The sequence below is a fragment of the Parasteatoda tepidariorum genome, chromosome 7 (genome assembly GCF_982258835.1).
Source record: "Parasteatoda tepidariorum strain Cologne lab strain chromosome 7, Ptep-v5.0, whole genome shotgun sequence".
NCBI lineage: Eukaryota > Metazoa > Arthropoda > Arachnida > Araneae > Theridiidae > Parasteatoda > Parasteatoda tepidariorum.
The window spans coordinates 97,278,262-97,292,072 of NC_141761.1; the positions used below are offsets into that span (position 1 = coordinate 97,278,262).

General features: G+C 30.2%; 1 protein-coding gene across 2 annotated transcripts in view; it reads left to right on the top strand.

The window, feature by feature from the left end:
* Positions 1–13,811, top strand: part of LOC107456331 (uncharacterized) — a 101,356-nt gene that overhangs the window by 49,937 nt on the left and 37,608 nt on the right. For both annotated transcript variants that reach the window (XM_043052380.3, XM_071183104.2), the window contains exon 2: positions 10,991–11,066. In XM_043052380.3, coding sequence (XP_042908314.1) covers positions 10,991–11,066 — 76 coding nt within the window. The remainder of the gene's footprint in view (positions 1–10,990; positions 11,067–13,811) is intronic.

Here is a 13,811-nt window from a genome sequence, read left to right on the forward strand (position 1 = left end):
TATTTTGTAAAAGAAATTAAAATGGTTTTGTCACATGATGAGCATGAAATAGATAAAGAACTTACTTAGGAAACTAGAATAGTTGTTACTTCTTTCACAACCATCGATTTTTGTTTCTCTAATAAGTTAAAAAGTATTAATTTCACTCTGATTACTACATTTTCTATTTATTATCATCCCTTATGGTTAGATAATTTTTATCAATAAATTAACTACCCGAAATTGGTTAATTTTTTTTTCTTTTCAATTTGACACTTTATGACTACATAGATCAAAAAATTATTATCTATGTTATGTTTAACAACTTTATGATTGTTACCTATTCTACGGAATTTACTCTCACCAAAAAAAATTTTTTTTATAACCGTCGTTGCACAGCCGATCCAATTTTGATTTTATGATTATTAATGTTTAACTTCGTAGCCTTGCAATTGTGAATCTACCCCAGAAGACATTCGATTTCCAGGATGAAGTATTTGGAAAATTTTTGCCTTAATGGAGGACTTTTTGATGGATCTAACCCACATTTGCGTTACATGGTGAGGAAAACCACGAAAACCTCTAATGGTTAGTCTGACGGCATGGGGACTCTAATCCATCATTCGTCTACCGCTGAGGATATTTTACGTCAGCACTGTGTTCGGAGCAAGACGGATGCGGATTTCGTATCGACTAGCCATTGCTAGGATTTGAACCAGGTTCACCTCATTGGAAGAGGAGTGCTCTATCCCCATTACGACTCACCATGAAAAATAAATTTTTTTCAATTAGGGTTAGGAAAATCACCTATTATCTTTTGATCTACTCATTGGACAAAAACATTTTAATTATCAAAATTTCAGCCGAATGCATCATCTACGAAATAAGCTCAGATTTGTATTTATACAACTGTGTGCTTGAATTTTATAGCAAAAAACGTCTTCTTTTTAAGAAAAAACGCGTTTTTTTTAAACTTTGACCCTAGGAAGCAAGATCTAATTATCGTTTTTTTTTCGAACTGAAAATTTCAGAATGTTGGTAATATAGCAAATGGCGTTTTTCGAGGGGGTGCCGTCACAGAAATTCGAACTCGTTCCTTATCTCCACCCTAATGGATACCCAGATAGATCACAGTGTTAAGCACTTGTGAAATTGGTCCTCAATGCACCATTTATAGTACCAATAAATAATACAGGTTTGGCGTTAAATCCATTCATCTTCCTGTTTTGTATAAAGGTAGACATTTTCTCCAAATATCTTATCAGAACAAATAAGTGGTATTCCATCGCTGTCCATATTGCAGTGATGAGAACCCTTATTTATCGCCATCTTCTCAAATACTTATGTTAGTAACATTAAAGCCAAACGATAAATAAACAATTGAGTATATCAAATATAAAAAAGCTATATTTAAAGAAATAAAAACTCAAGTTTTCGTTGTCTACCAAGGGAAAAAATTTCTCCCAAGAAAGCTACTATTGGAGGTTACAAATTATATAGCAAAGAGTTGAAATTAATTATTATTAAATCAGTGTTTCATATTTATATTAATATCATGAGACTCCGTCTAATATAGTGTGCATTGTACAACATTTGGTTTTAATTTAATCAACATTTGGTCCTAAATAAAAGTTAAAAACTTATTTTTTCTAGTTGCATGCCTTTACTGCCTATGAGAAAATACTATTGGTTTTACCTTTATTCATTGGAAGGTTTAATTACGATGGAAAATTACCAGAAAGATAAGACATTTGATTTAAGTAACCTTTCGCACAGTTTTATGACTTGATAAAATTACCGGAAAGATAAGACATTTGATTTAAGTAACATTTCGGACAGTTTCATGACTTAATAAAACTACAAGAATGATAGGACATTGAGTCATGTGAAGTTACAAGACTTTAGAAATGTTTTATTAATTGACTCATGTGGATTTCATTTCATGATTAAAATTTGAAGATAAACATTTTAAGAAAATATCTTACATCTTAAAAGTTCTGAAAATTAAATTTGTCCTTTTTTATGTAATTTGTTAAAATAATTTTAAAAAAAACTCCAATCTTTGGCCAAATTATTAGACGCACTATAATATTCTACGTAAAATCTTAATTATCATGTGATACTAAACAGCTTTATTGTTTTTACGTGGCTGAAACCAGTTTGCACTTGTTTACGTTCGTGTATCAATTGGTTAACAGTTGTAATGCAATACGTTAAAAAAATGCAAATAGGAAGTATGTAAAAAATCTCCTGAACAAAATCCATTACATGTATAAAGGTATTGCATATAAACTCGTGCAAAACATGCAATTATTAAAACACTACAGTGTATCTAATAGTTTGATCTAATTATTACAACATACTAATATAATACCTGATATAATAATTATTCTATATTTGGGTCATTCTCACAAAAACAGTCATTTTCATGTCCCCAGTATATTTTATGTTTGTTTTACAGCTTACGAAAAAAAAAAAAAAAATTCAGGGAAAGTGTCCTTCAGAATGCAAGCTAACAAAAGAATAAAAATAAAATCCTCAATTTTTATTTTTTATTTATTTTAGGTAATTAAAATATACCAATATGTCATTCCCTCACTTGTCCCCACTGCTGATTTAAAAAAAGAAAAAAATTGTTTCTGAAATAAAAATTTTTTTTTACAAATTCGTGTTTTTTATTTCAGAATATTGAAATATAGAATTCAGAAAATCAATTTTAAATTTAATTTCTGATAAAAATATTAACACAGCACTATTTTAAACTTTGTCCCCAGTGTTTCGCGTCATTCCCTCACAATAATGTTCTTATCACCTGCAATCTTCTTAGAATAAAAATATTTTAATAAAAACTTCAGAAGTTAACAACTGGCATCATAGAACAAAATTGCAGTATGTTTCCATCTTCAACTTAAAGAAGCTTTGCTGTGGAATAAATTTGAATGAATCAAACCAGGTAAAATTTTTTACATTTGTCATTCCCTCATGTCATTTTTTAGAGTAAAATAAAATACAATTTCATCGAGAAAGTGGATAATTACACGTTGCTTTCTTGTATGAATATAATTGTATGTGATTGACTTCAGAAACTAATTAGGCCTAACTGTTATTTTTAAATTTTATTGAATTCGTCATTCCCTCACTAGTGTATAAAGTGAGGGAATGATTCAAGATGAGTATATTATTAAATTTTTTTTTTGTTCAATCGTGCCAGCCAATTTTATTTCCCAAAACTGTAAAAACTATTAAATATATAAGACTAAATTATAATAAATATTAGATATACTTAGTATGTTATCATTTTCAAACTTTAGGTAGATGTAACTTAGATAAAAACATGTATTAAAATAAAATATCATTCCCTCACTATTAGTGTCATTCCCTCACTTTTTACATAGAAAAAATAATTAATTTACTTACTAATTAATTTGAAAAATAAATTAAAAAATTAATAAATTAATTTATTAAATTAATTAATTTATTTATTAAATTATTTAATTAATTATTATAAAAATTAATTAATTTAAATATTAAGTATAATTTATAGGATATATACTTTCTTTATAATGCCATTGCATATTTCTATTAATATAAAAAGTTTCAGAGCTTTTTATTCACTTTACTTTTTTGGGATTTTATGAACTGAAAAATGACAGTTTTCGTGAGAATGACCCATTTATGTAATATATCGTCCAACTTATCCAAGAGTCGAATTTGTATTATATATCGTCTAATTTTACCAATTGATACACGAACGTAAGCAAGTGCAAACCAGTTTCAGTCGCATAAAAACAATAAAGCTGTATGGTATCTCCCAATAATTAAGATTTTACATAGAATATTATAGTGCGTCTAATAATTTAACCAGGGACTGTAAATTTTAGTAAGTTTTTTTTTTAAATTTTTTTATCGCATTAATGAATTTACTTCATTTTAGGCTGCACATTTCTGAGTAAAGATTGCAGTTTTTGGCATTAATAAATGTTTGGGTCGTAGGAGGTTAAATGTTTTTTTGTTTACTAATTAAGCTTATTTTTTCTGATATTATTTGTTTTACATCACGGGGAAACCGAAAGTTATACATAATATAAGACATTTATAAGAGATGCTGAGTTATAATACATTTCTTGATGAAAAGGTACCCTGCTGGAAAATTTCTGAGAAAATATTTTATCCCCGATGCAATTTTAAGAATAGAAATATTTATTCTTGTTTAGGTTCAAAACTACACAGGTTGATGGCTCGGAAAATCTGTGTTTTTTGTGTTACTATCAGAGTTACTATTTCCCGAACTTTCATTCTGTTGCTGTTATTTTTCTTATCCAATACGTCAGAAACAACCTACATGTTTTATTTATAGTTTTCTAAGAAAAATGTTGATACATAGTAAAACACTTTGTTTAAAAACATTTTTCTGAAGCTGCAACTTTCAAGATACCCCGATACACAACAGCTTCGTGTAAGCAAAATGTTTTGGGGTAGAAAAAATTCAAAGTAGTGTTTTTAGGTAATCTAGGTACATATTTTAAGATAAAATAGCTTGTACTATGCAAATGTTGAATTTATTTTCATGTGTAACATGGGGTTCAATTTCACGTGTGACTGACAAAGCAAAACAATAACTATGTTAAAAACTAAGGTAAACAACGTTAAAGAGCACAAAAAAATTTAACGTTAACTAAACAATCACCTGCCGATAAACCTTCCAAAGAATTTTCTAACAATTTAGTCATTTTACCCTATTTTCCTAAAATAAGTCGGCAAGTTGCTAATATCCTAAAGAAGTTTGATTTTAATATTATTTTCAGTCCCATTAATAATATAAAATTTTCTAATCTCAAGCAGCCCATTGACAGTCAAAGTAGCTGGGGTATATACCAAATTAATTGCCAATGCGGCCTTTCATATATTGGCCAAACTAAGCGTGCCTTAAAGTGCCGTGTCAAGGAACATGAAGCCTATGTCAAAAAACAAGAATTTAAACGCTCATCTATTGCCAACATTGTTGGGACTCTAATCATAATTTCGATTTTTCTTCTTCTAGAGTTATTCAAAATTGTTCTTACATTTTTGGTTTAGATTTTTATGAGTCCTATAATATTTTCAAAAATTCCAAACTGTTGGTCAATGACCTATCCAGCGTTCCTTATCTTTCTCCTGTTTGGAAATCTATGATTAAACCTAACTAACCCCCCCCCCACCTTTTTGTTCCTTGCTTCCCATTCGTCGTCATCCTTTCACCCTTCCCTCCTATTGGCCGTTGCTCTAACCCCCTTGTGACGTCACCTTTCTCTATATATTTACCCTATTTTCTCGCATTTCTTTCTGTTGCACTGATGAAGGTTGCCCTTTGAGCATCCGAAACAGCTGTCTGCTTTTAATAATTTTTTTGCGCTCTTTAACGTTGTTTACCTTAGTTTGTATTTTTGAACAAAGGTCGCCCACTTGTGTATTTATTAATAACTATGTTGTATTTAAGAATATATATATATATATATATATATATATATATATATATATATATATATATATATATATATATATATATATATATATATATATATATATATAAGTATACAAATATACACTGCACCAAATATAAATCTCTTGAAAAGATTTTTGCCATTAGTTTTTATTCTTCAGCTGCATTCAAAGGTAAAATTTAAATTTCCAAAATATATTTTTGATACTTTAAGAGAAAAATGTTTTAAAAAAGGTAACTAGATGACATTTTTTTTTCATTAATGCCCTACACCATGATTTCGAATATCCGAAAAGCATGATAGAAATTTTAATTTTTAATTAAATAACAAATCCTAACTCACAGATTCGATTTTATTAAAATTTCTTCCGAGTCACCAATTGAAAGGGAAGGTATAAAGTGACAGCGAAAAAAGCTCCAAATTGCGACTCCCGACTTAAGCTAATCACTCATTCTCGTTTGATAGGATTTCTTTAGTAGCTATACTGGTGTATATTATGCATAATTATTAGAATACGCCTATTGTCTAATTATATTCTTTTGCTGTTCTAATGTCAGTCTGTTTCCCAACTCAATCTGATTACGCATCCTTGACAAATAAGATTGTTTTAAGAAGCATCGCTGCAGTTCTATATTTTGCGTATTTATTAGAATAAACTTACTGGTTTGCTTTGCTAATGTCAGTCTGTTTCCCGCCTAAATCTGATCATGCATCCTCGACAGAAACGATAGTTTTTAGAAGTGTCGCTACAAATGTATATTTTGCGTATTTATTACAATAATCTTATTGTTTTTCTCTGCTAATATCAGTCTGTTTCCCGATTCAATCTGATTACGCATCCTCGACGAATAAGATTGTTTATAGAAGCATCTCTGCAGTTCTATATTTTGTGTATTTATTAGAATAAACTTATTGGTTTGCTTTTTGCTAATGTCAGTCTATTTCCTGTCTAAATCTGATTACGCATCCTCAACAAATAGGATTGTTTTAAGAAGCATCGCTGCAGTTGTATATTTTGCGTATTTATTAGAATAAACTTATTGGTTTGTTTTGTTAACGTTAGTATTTTTCCTGATTAAATCCGAGCACATATCCTCGACAGATCAGATGTTTTATGAAGCGTCGGTATATATGTATACTTTGCAGGTATAAATATTGTTGATATCAATCTATTTTTTTAATCACCTTTGTTTTGCTTTACCAATAGTTTTGCTTCACCAATGGTTAGTCAGTTTCCCAAAGAACTGTCCTGGGAATTTTATTTTCGCTTTAACACGTTGAATGCCATGCGGGTCACCGGTGACCGGCGCTCCGTTTGTTCGTAGGCGACACGGGGGCCACCAGTGACCGGCGAAGCCAAGATTATTAGAAACACATAATTCGAGTAAATGTTTAATTTTTTAATATTATTATCGCTACTAAAATGGTTTGAAGAAATAAATGCATTATAGAACACACAAAAATAGTTTTATTTACATACACAGAGATGCCAACTTGCTCCGGACAGCGAATAAATATTTTCAAGCGGTAGTTTATTAATTGGGATTCTTGGTTTAATAAATTCAATTTAGTAGATTTTTATTCTCCACTATTTCTAAACAATTCGCAGGCTTAGATAATTCACCACTTTTTTTCAGACATGTCATGAAAACCTTTTAAAAAACTAGCAAAATCTGTCTAATATTTGCTGATTTAGTTTGTAGTTGTTTACCGTTTGGCCAGACTGGCAAGCCATGTAAAATTAGCATGGCATTCAACGTGTTAATATTATAATCCATCAAACTTCACAGGTAAAATTTATCGAATGTATTTCAATTTAACTCTTGTACTAAATTTTATTTCTATGCAATCAAACTCAGTGTATTATTTATTTTTTCATGTGGTTGAAAATAATCACTTTTATGCTAGTAAAAGTATGATACTTCAAAACTTTCTAATCTTATTTTTACTCTATATTTTAAGATGCAATAATTTTTGATTATTTAAAGAATGTAAACTATCTAGTGTGACTAAATTAGAATAGAGTGACTAAATTAAAAGAGTGGGGGCAACATGCTGCAACGCAAGCGCAGTGATGTTGTATTGTCCAGTTAGCAATGGCAAATATCAGGAAGTCACTATTTTTTTTGTGCAAATATCGTCGCTTAGTCGATGTCACTTTTTCAATTAGCCAATCTACTTTATTTGTAGAAGGAGGACTATGTGATACACAATGCATTTAGGAACTGATAAATGACATTATTTATAAAGCTTTCTTTTAACCGTATTATAAAGCTTCCTATAACTTGTTAAACCTTATAAAAAGCATTATACTTATTCAAATTTACAAGGTTTCAGAGTTTTAGTATGCAAATACATTTTTGACATTTTTTATTCCAAAAATAAGTAATTAAATAAAGAAAATATTATTAAAAGTTAATAGATATCTCGATATAATAGATAATTAATAGATCAGTATTGTTAATAGATATATGCAAGCTAGGTAAATAATTATTTAAGAATTGTTAAATTATATAACGGAATTTATAAATATTTCAAACTTTTAATTAAAGGGCCGTATTCTAAAATATGAATATTTTTTCCATCTCTAATCCTAAATAACTAAAATATACGTACATGTTTATCGGGAACTTATAAATTAAAAATACTATAAAATACACAGTTTACGTATTTTATAACTTTAAGATATTTGATAAGTTTAAATCGATATATTTCTTAGTTTGCTAGAAATACTATTTTATTTTAAAAAGCATGGAACAAAAATAATTGGACTGTTCATTACTTCAGTTACATTGTTGAAGCAAAAGATTCTATTGAATATCCAAATGAAAAGTAATATGTTAGGAAAACAAATTAGCCTTGTTTCTTGGAAAAACGTGATATTTAATAATATTAAAAGTATAGCATTTGCAGAATGAATTCTTACAAGAATTTGATAAAATTGCCAAATAAAAAGTCAAAATGAATTGAATTCTAAAAATAGCACAGAAAAGCCTGTCTTCAGACAGAGTAATCAATTACAGAAGGATTTATTTTTCTTTTTAAATAATGATAGATGAGGAGATGGTATTGGCCTGCTGACATTTAGTGTCTAGTGTAGAATAGTTGATAAACACTGTTTGACAGTACACTAAGTATTTTGACAGTTTATATATAAGAAAGACTTAATGTTAAGCACTGACAAACCAGCTATACGGCTCTGGAATATATTGAGAAGTCTTTCTATAATGATTGGTTTCATCTAAAAATGCAGTAGAGAAAAATTTTGGATTCAGAGGTTTTTGCTGTTGTCTAAGTAAATGTTAAGGAGTTTTTAAAAAGTGTGATGCATTCAAAAGTATAGCATTACCGAAACAGCCCGCTGTGAGCCAGATTATAATGAAGGCTAAGGCTCCACAATTTCGTGACCACCCTTATAAAAATGTAAGGGGTTTTTGAAGTTTATTCAGGTTGGTTTGAAGTGATAAGATAAATTTGAGTTTTATTTGAAGTTGACCTCAAGAACAAATTTTAAAAATCAAAAATCAACCTCCCAAGTATATATATATATATATATATATATATATATATATATATATATATATATATATATATATATATATATATATATATATATATATATATATATATATATATATATATATATATATATATCTACCGTATCTACCGAATCTACCGTAGAGCAACAAGCTTAGAGAAGTGCTTTTTGAGACGTGCAGGTTATTTTTCTACACTTCAAGCAAATAAGTATATTTGAGGTGTGAATAATTTCACCGAATTCAATTTAAAGTATTACTGAGTATTGCTATATGATGTTGATTTTATGAGATGTAAAAGAGGTTGAAATGGAGGTTTATTGATGAGGTTATTTTTGGTGTAAAACATAACCTTATTTCCAACTCATGTGTATGCTTAAACAATATCAAAAACACCTTATTTTTTTAATTAAAGGCAGCGTCGTGATGGTGGTAATGTGGTCGGTTTTGAGCATAGGTCGGTTAACTTTCCACCCAAACGCCACATATGGGTTTCAGACTCAAAAGTATACGTTTTTATTAAAAATGAAGTAATAGACATTATTAATTTATTAATATCGACTCTGAAGAGAATAATCAGAGTAATTCCAGAAACAGGAACTTATGAAAGCGATCAGTCTTAGTTTCTGTTCTAAGAGTAATACCTCAACGAAACAACTAATTAATAGAAAGTAATTCAGAAAAAAATATTTTCCCGCATGATAAGAAAATATTTATTTCGCACTTTACAAATGATAGCTAACTCAATTTTTAAAACAAATATTTAAACAGAATTTACTCAAACTGTGTCGATGCAATTTCTTTCCATTGCTTACAAAATGCTTGCTGTCGCGTATCTACCACTACAAATATACAATTACAATTCACTAGTATATAAGACATGTTAACTCGATTGATGGGGTACCTTTTCATAGAAGAAGGTTAACATTGTCGATAGCTACCATCCCCACATTGGTGACCTTCTGACGCAATATGAACACGCCTATCTTAACAGTAACGCCCACTTCGATGTGGAAACGCCTACTTCAATGGATGCTACTTGTGACTTGCGACGTTATCCACCTCCTCGCACTGTTGCTACTCAGTTCCGATTCAACGCAACGTCGGCCTGCATACACTCGACTGCTAAAGGCAACACAGGAGCGACTACGACAGTGAAGTTAATACACCTCTCACATTCAGCACTCAAAAAGTACGGTAACCTTAATACAGCTTCGCACAAAACGGCAATGACTCAACTAGTGGTATCCATTCATCGAATTCTATCACAGCTAAAATTCTGGTGGAGGAGTACTGTAGCGTATCTACCACTACAAATATACAATCGCAATTCACTAGTATATAAGACATGTTAACTCGATTCTATGATGGGGTACCTTTTCATAGAAGAAGGTTAACATTGTCGATAGCTACCATCCCCACATTCACGGGGGCCTAAACTTGTCTCATACTGCAGACCACCATCGGTTATTTCAGTAAAGGCTGTTTGGAAAACCACTTGATAAAAAATTTTACCAAAATGGTCAAAAAGTTTGGAATAAATTCAGATATTTCAGAACATTACGGGAGATGATGCAGGGCTTCTTACATTAGGATTCTAAAAACGTAAAATGTTTTGAAAAATGTTATGAGCGTTATGTATCACCATGTATATCATAAACTGTTATTAATAATTTATATCCATATAACATAAAAAGTAATGGTCTAAACTCATTTCTCATTGCTATTGGTGCATTTTCATTGGACAGAAAAATCAGCTGATGGGTTTCTCAATAAACGTAGAAGATTGGGAAATCTTTGGTTGCCATCGGTTAATAAAAGTTACTGACGGTATTTTTTCCACGGTTAACGGTATTTTCTCGTAAAATATTTATCACTTATTTAACGGTATTTTTATTATTTTATATTCATAGATGATTGACACATTAATATTAAGTAAATAATGAGTAACATATTTTACTATTTCGGTAATTCCAAGAATTATTATTTTTTCAGATACTTTATACAATAATATTGACTGCAGGCGTCTTTCAACATTTTTTCCATCATAATGCTGAGTCTCTCACCAAAAGTAAGTAGTTTTGTCCCTTTGTTTCTGTTCTTTATTTTATCTTTTGTATCCTCTTTTAAAATTCATGTCATATTCTCTATAAATAAATATCAAGATATGCTTTGTGCTTATAGCTTAAAAAAATTTGTGCCTTGCCATGTTATTTGAAAACAGTTATGTACTTAAAAGTTTTTCAGTTTAGAGCGTAATTTAATTTTGAAGTAAGTGCGAAAATGTTAAATTAATTCGGTTTCTTTTTATTAACGATATAAGCCAAACACAAGAATTCATTAAGTATAAAATATGTAATGTTTAGCATTTCTCTGTTATACGACCATTTTAGCATTTGGTACTATAAGAAATTACTCTAAAATTTATAGAGTCGACTGTTAATGTATACTCTATTAAATAAAGCTTAATAGTTCTAATTGAGTTTATTCACCCTTTTCCATGGTGATAACAGCATCAAGCTACAGATACAAATGTCCCGGGTTCTATCCCAAGCAGAGACAAAGAAATTCTCCTTTACACTCCCTCTACATTAGTTACCATGAACATCGAGCATTCATCTCTTTCACATCTCTGCAGATGGCAGCACTACACTATTTTGCCCTGTTCCGCGGTTTACCTTGATTTAACGAACAAATAATCTGGGTTTCAAACAACGTCAAGATCCGAATTTTAGAGTCAGTGCCTATAAATTTCACAAGAAAAAAATTTATGAGCAGGTCAATATTTTTATAGCAATGATAGCTTAACGAGTATAATTTTTTTTTTTACGGTTAGTGACTGCAACACTGTTTGTTGATTACTGACCTTAATTTTATCGTTGCATTTTTTTTAGAATATAGCATCCTTTGTTATTTATACACTCTATAACAAAATCGACGCACCAAGAACGCACTAAGACGCGCAAAATCGACGCTCGATCAGGCTGGAATGATGCCGACTGGGGACGTATAGTCCTTAGCGACGAATCCCGCTTTCAACTGTGTCCTGACGATCATCGAAGACGCGTTTGGAGACGCACAGGGCAGAAGGGGGATCCTGCCTTCACTATTGCAAGCCACACCGGCCCTCATCAAGGCATTATGGTCTGGGGTGACATTTCCTTTGACAGCCGGATCCCCTTGGTCGTCATTAGAGGTACACTTACTGCACAGCCGTACGTTGACGACATCCTAAGATCTGTTTTGCTACCGTTCCTTTTGCAGCGCCCGGGGCTGGTTTTTCAGCAGGCAATGCCAGGCACCATACGGCACGGGATGCTATGAACTGTCTGCAAGCTTTTTAAACTCTTCCTTGGCCTTCCAGATCACCAGATCTCTCTCCCATCGAGCATGTCTGGGATATGATGGGAAGGCGATTGCATCTGGCACGGAATGTTGATGACCTCGTTCGACAATTGGATCGAATTTGGTAGGAAGAGACCATCCGGGAGCTTCATCGGTCTATGCCACGCCGTGTGGCAGCTTGTATTCAGGCTAGAGGCTGGTCAATACCTTATTGAATTTGTTACTGTAACTCTGCAATAAATTATTCAATTGTTCTGAAATTTCAATCATTTACTATTCTGTACATTGTCTTCCTATCCACCAATCTTCGTTTCAATCGGACAATTCCTTATTGGTGCGTCGACTTTTTTGTTATAGAGTGTATTGAGACTAACGTCATTCGATGCAATTTTATTTGTACATTCTTTACTTTATAAGCGTGCAGAAAATTAGTGCAAGGAAATCTCGATCAATGTTTACTTTTATTGTCTAGAACACAATTATGCTTAACAAATTTTTTTTCGTAAAGATACCGGTAGAGCTAGAAATTTTGCCGAAATCAGTAAACCTCCTACTGTCATAAAATTGCTTAAATTTTCTAAACATGTAAATGAACTCTTATAATGTAATTTATGGTTTTTAAAAGTTTAATTTCTTAACAAATGCCATTGCGAGCTTAAAATTGGAGGGAAAATGATTTGACTATAATTTCAATTTCAGAAATATCAATTTGAGAATTTTTCCTTCATATTTTTTTGTTTTTATTTTCTAACTTGCGTTATACTAATAATTATTTATTATTAATTTTTCACGCAGTAATTTATTTCGCCGCTAATTTTTATTTTTTATTTTTATATGATAATTGACATCCAAGTACTTAAAAATTTAAAATAATTAAAAATAAGTCAAAACTTTAAAATTTTGATCTTTTCTATTATACGAATATAAGATTAATTCACATACTATATTTATAATTTCAGACAAATCAGTTCGAGAAATTATTCTTCAAATTTGTTGTTTATATTTTCTAACTTAGATTACATTATTATTAATTATGTATTATTAATATTTTTCGTGCTATAATTTATTACACTTCTAATTTTTATTTATTATGATTATTGAAGACCTAGTACATAATTAAAAATAAATTGAAACTTTAAAAATTAAATCTAATTTCTATACGATGCAATTTGTAAAAATATATTAATACGGATTATGGACATATTTAATACATACTATTTTACTGATGAATTTGATCGTGTATAATAATTATTATAAATAAAATCCATTTAACTTTCATAGCTTTTAAGCTTATATATCTGTAATGTATTTAATATAATAATTATTTTCCACCATCTATGAAGATGTTAAAAAGATTTATGCCATACGTTTAAGATATCAATACCTTTGAAAGATAATTTCCACAAATTCTTTAAAAGTATTCAACAAATTTATTAAATATTGGTTTTACCTAAAACTATTATTCTCGAAC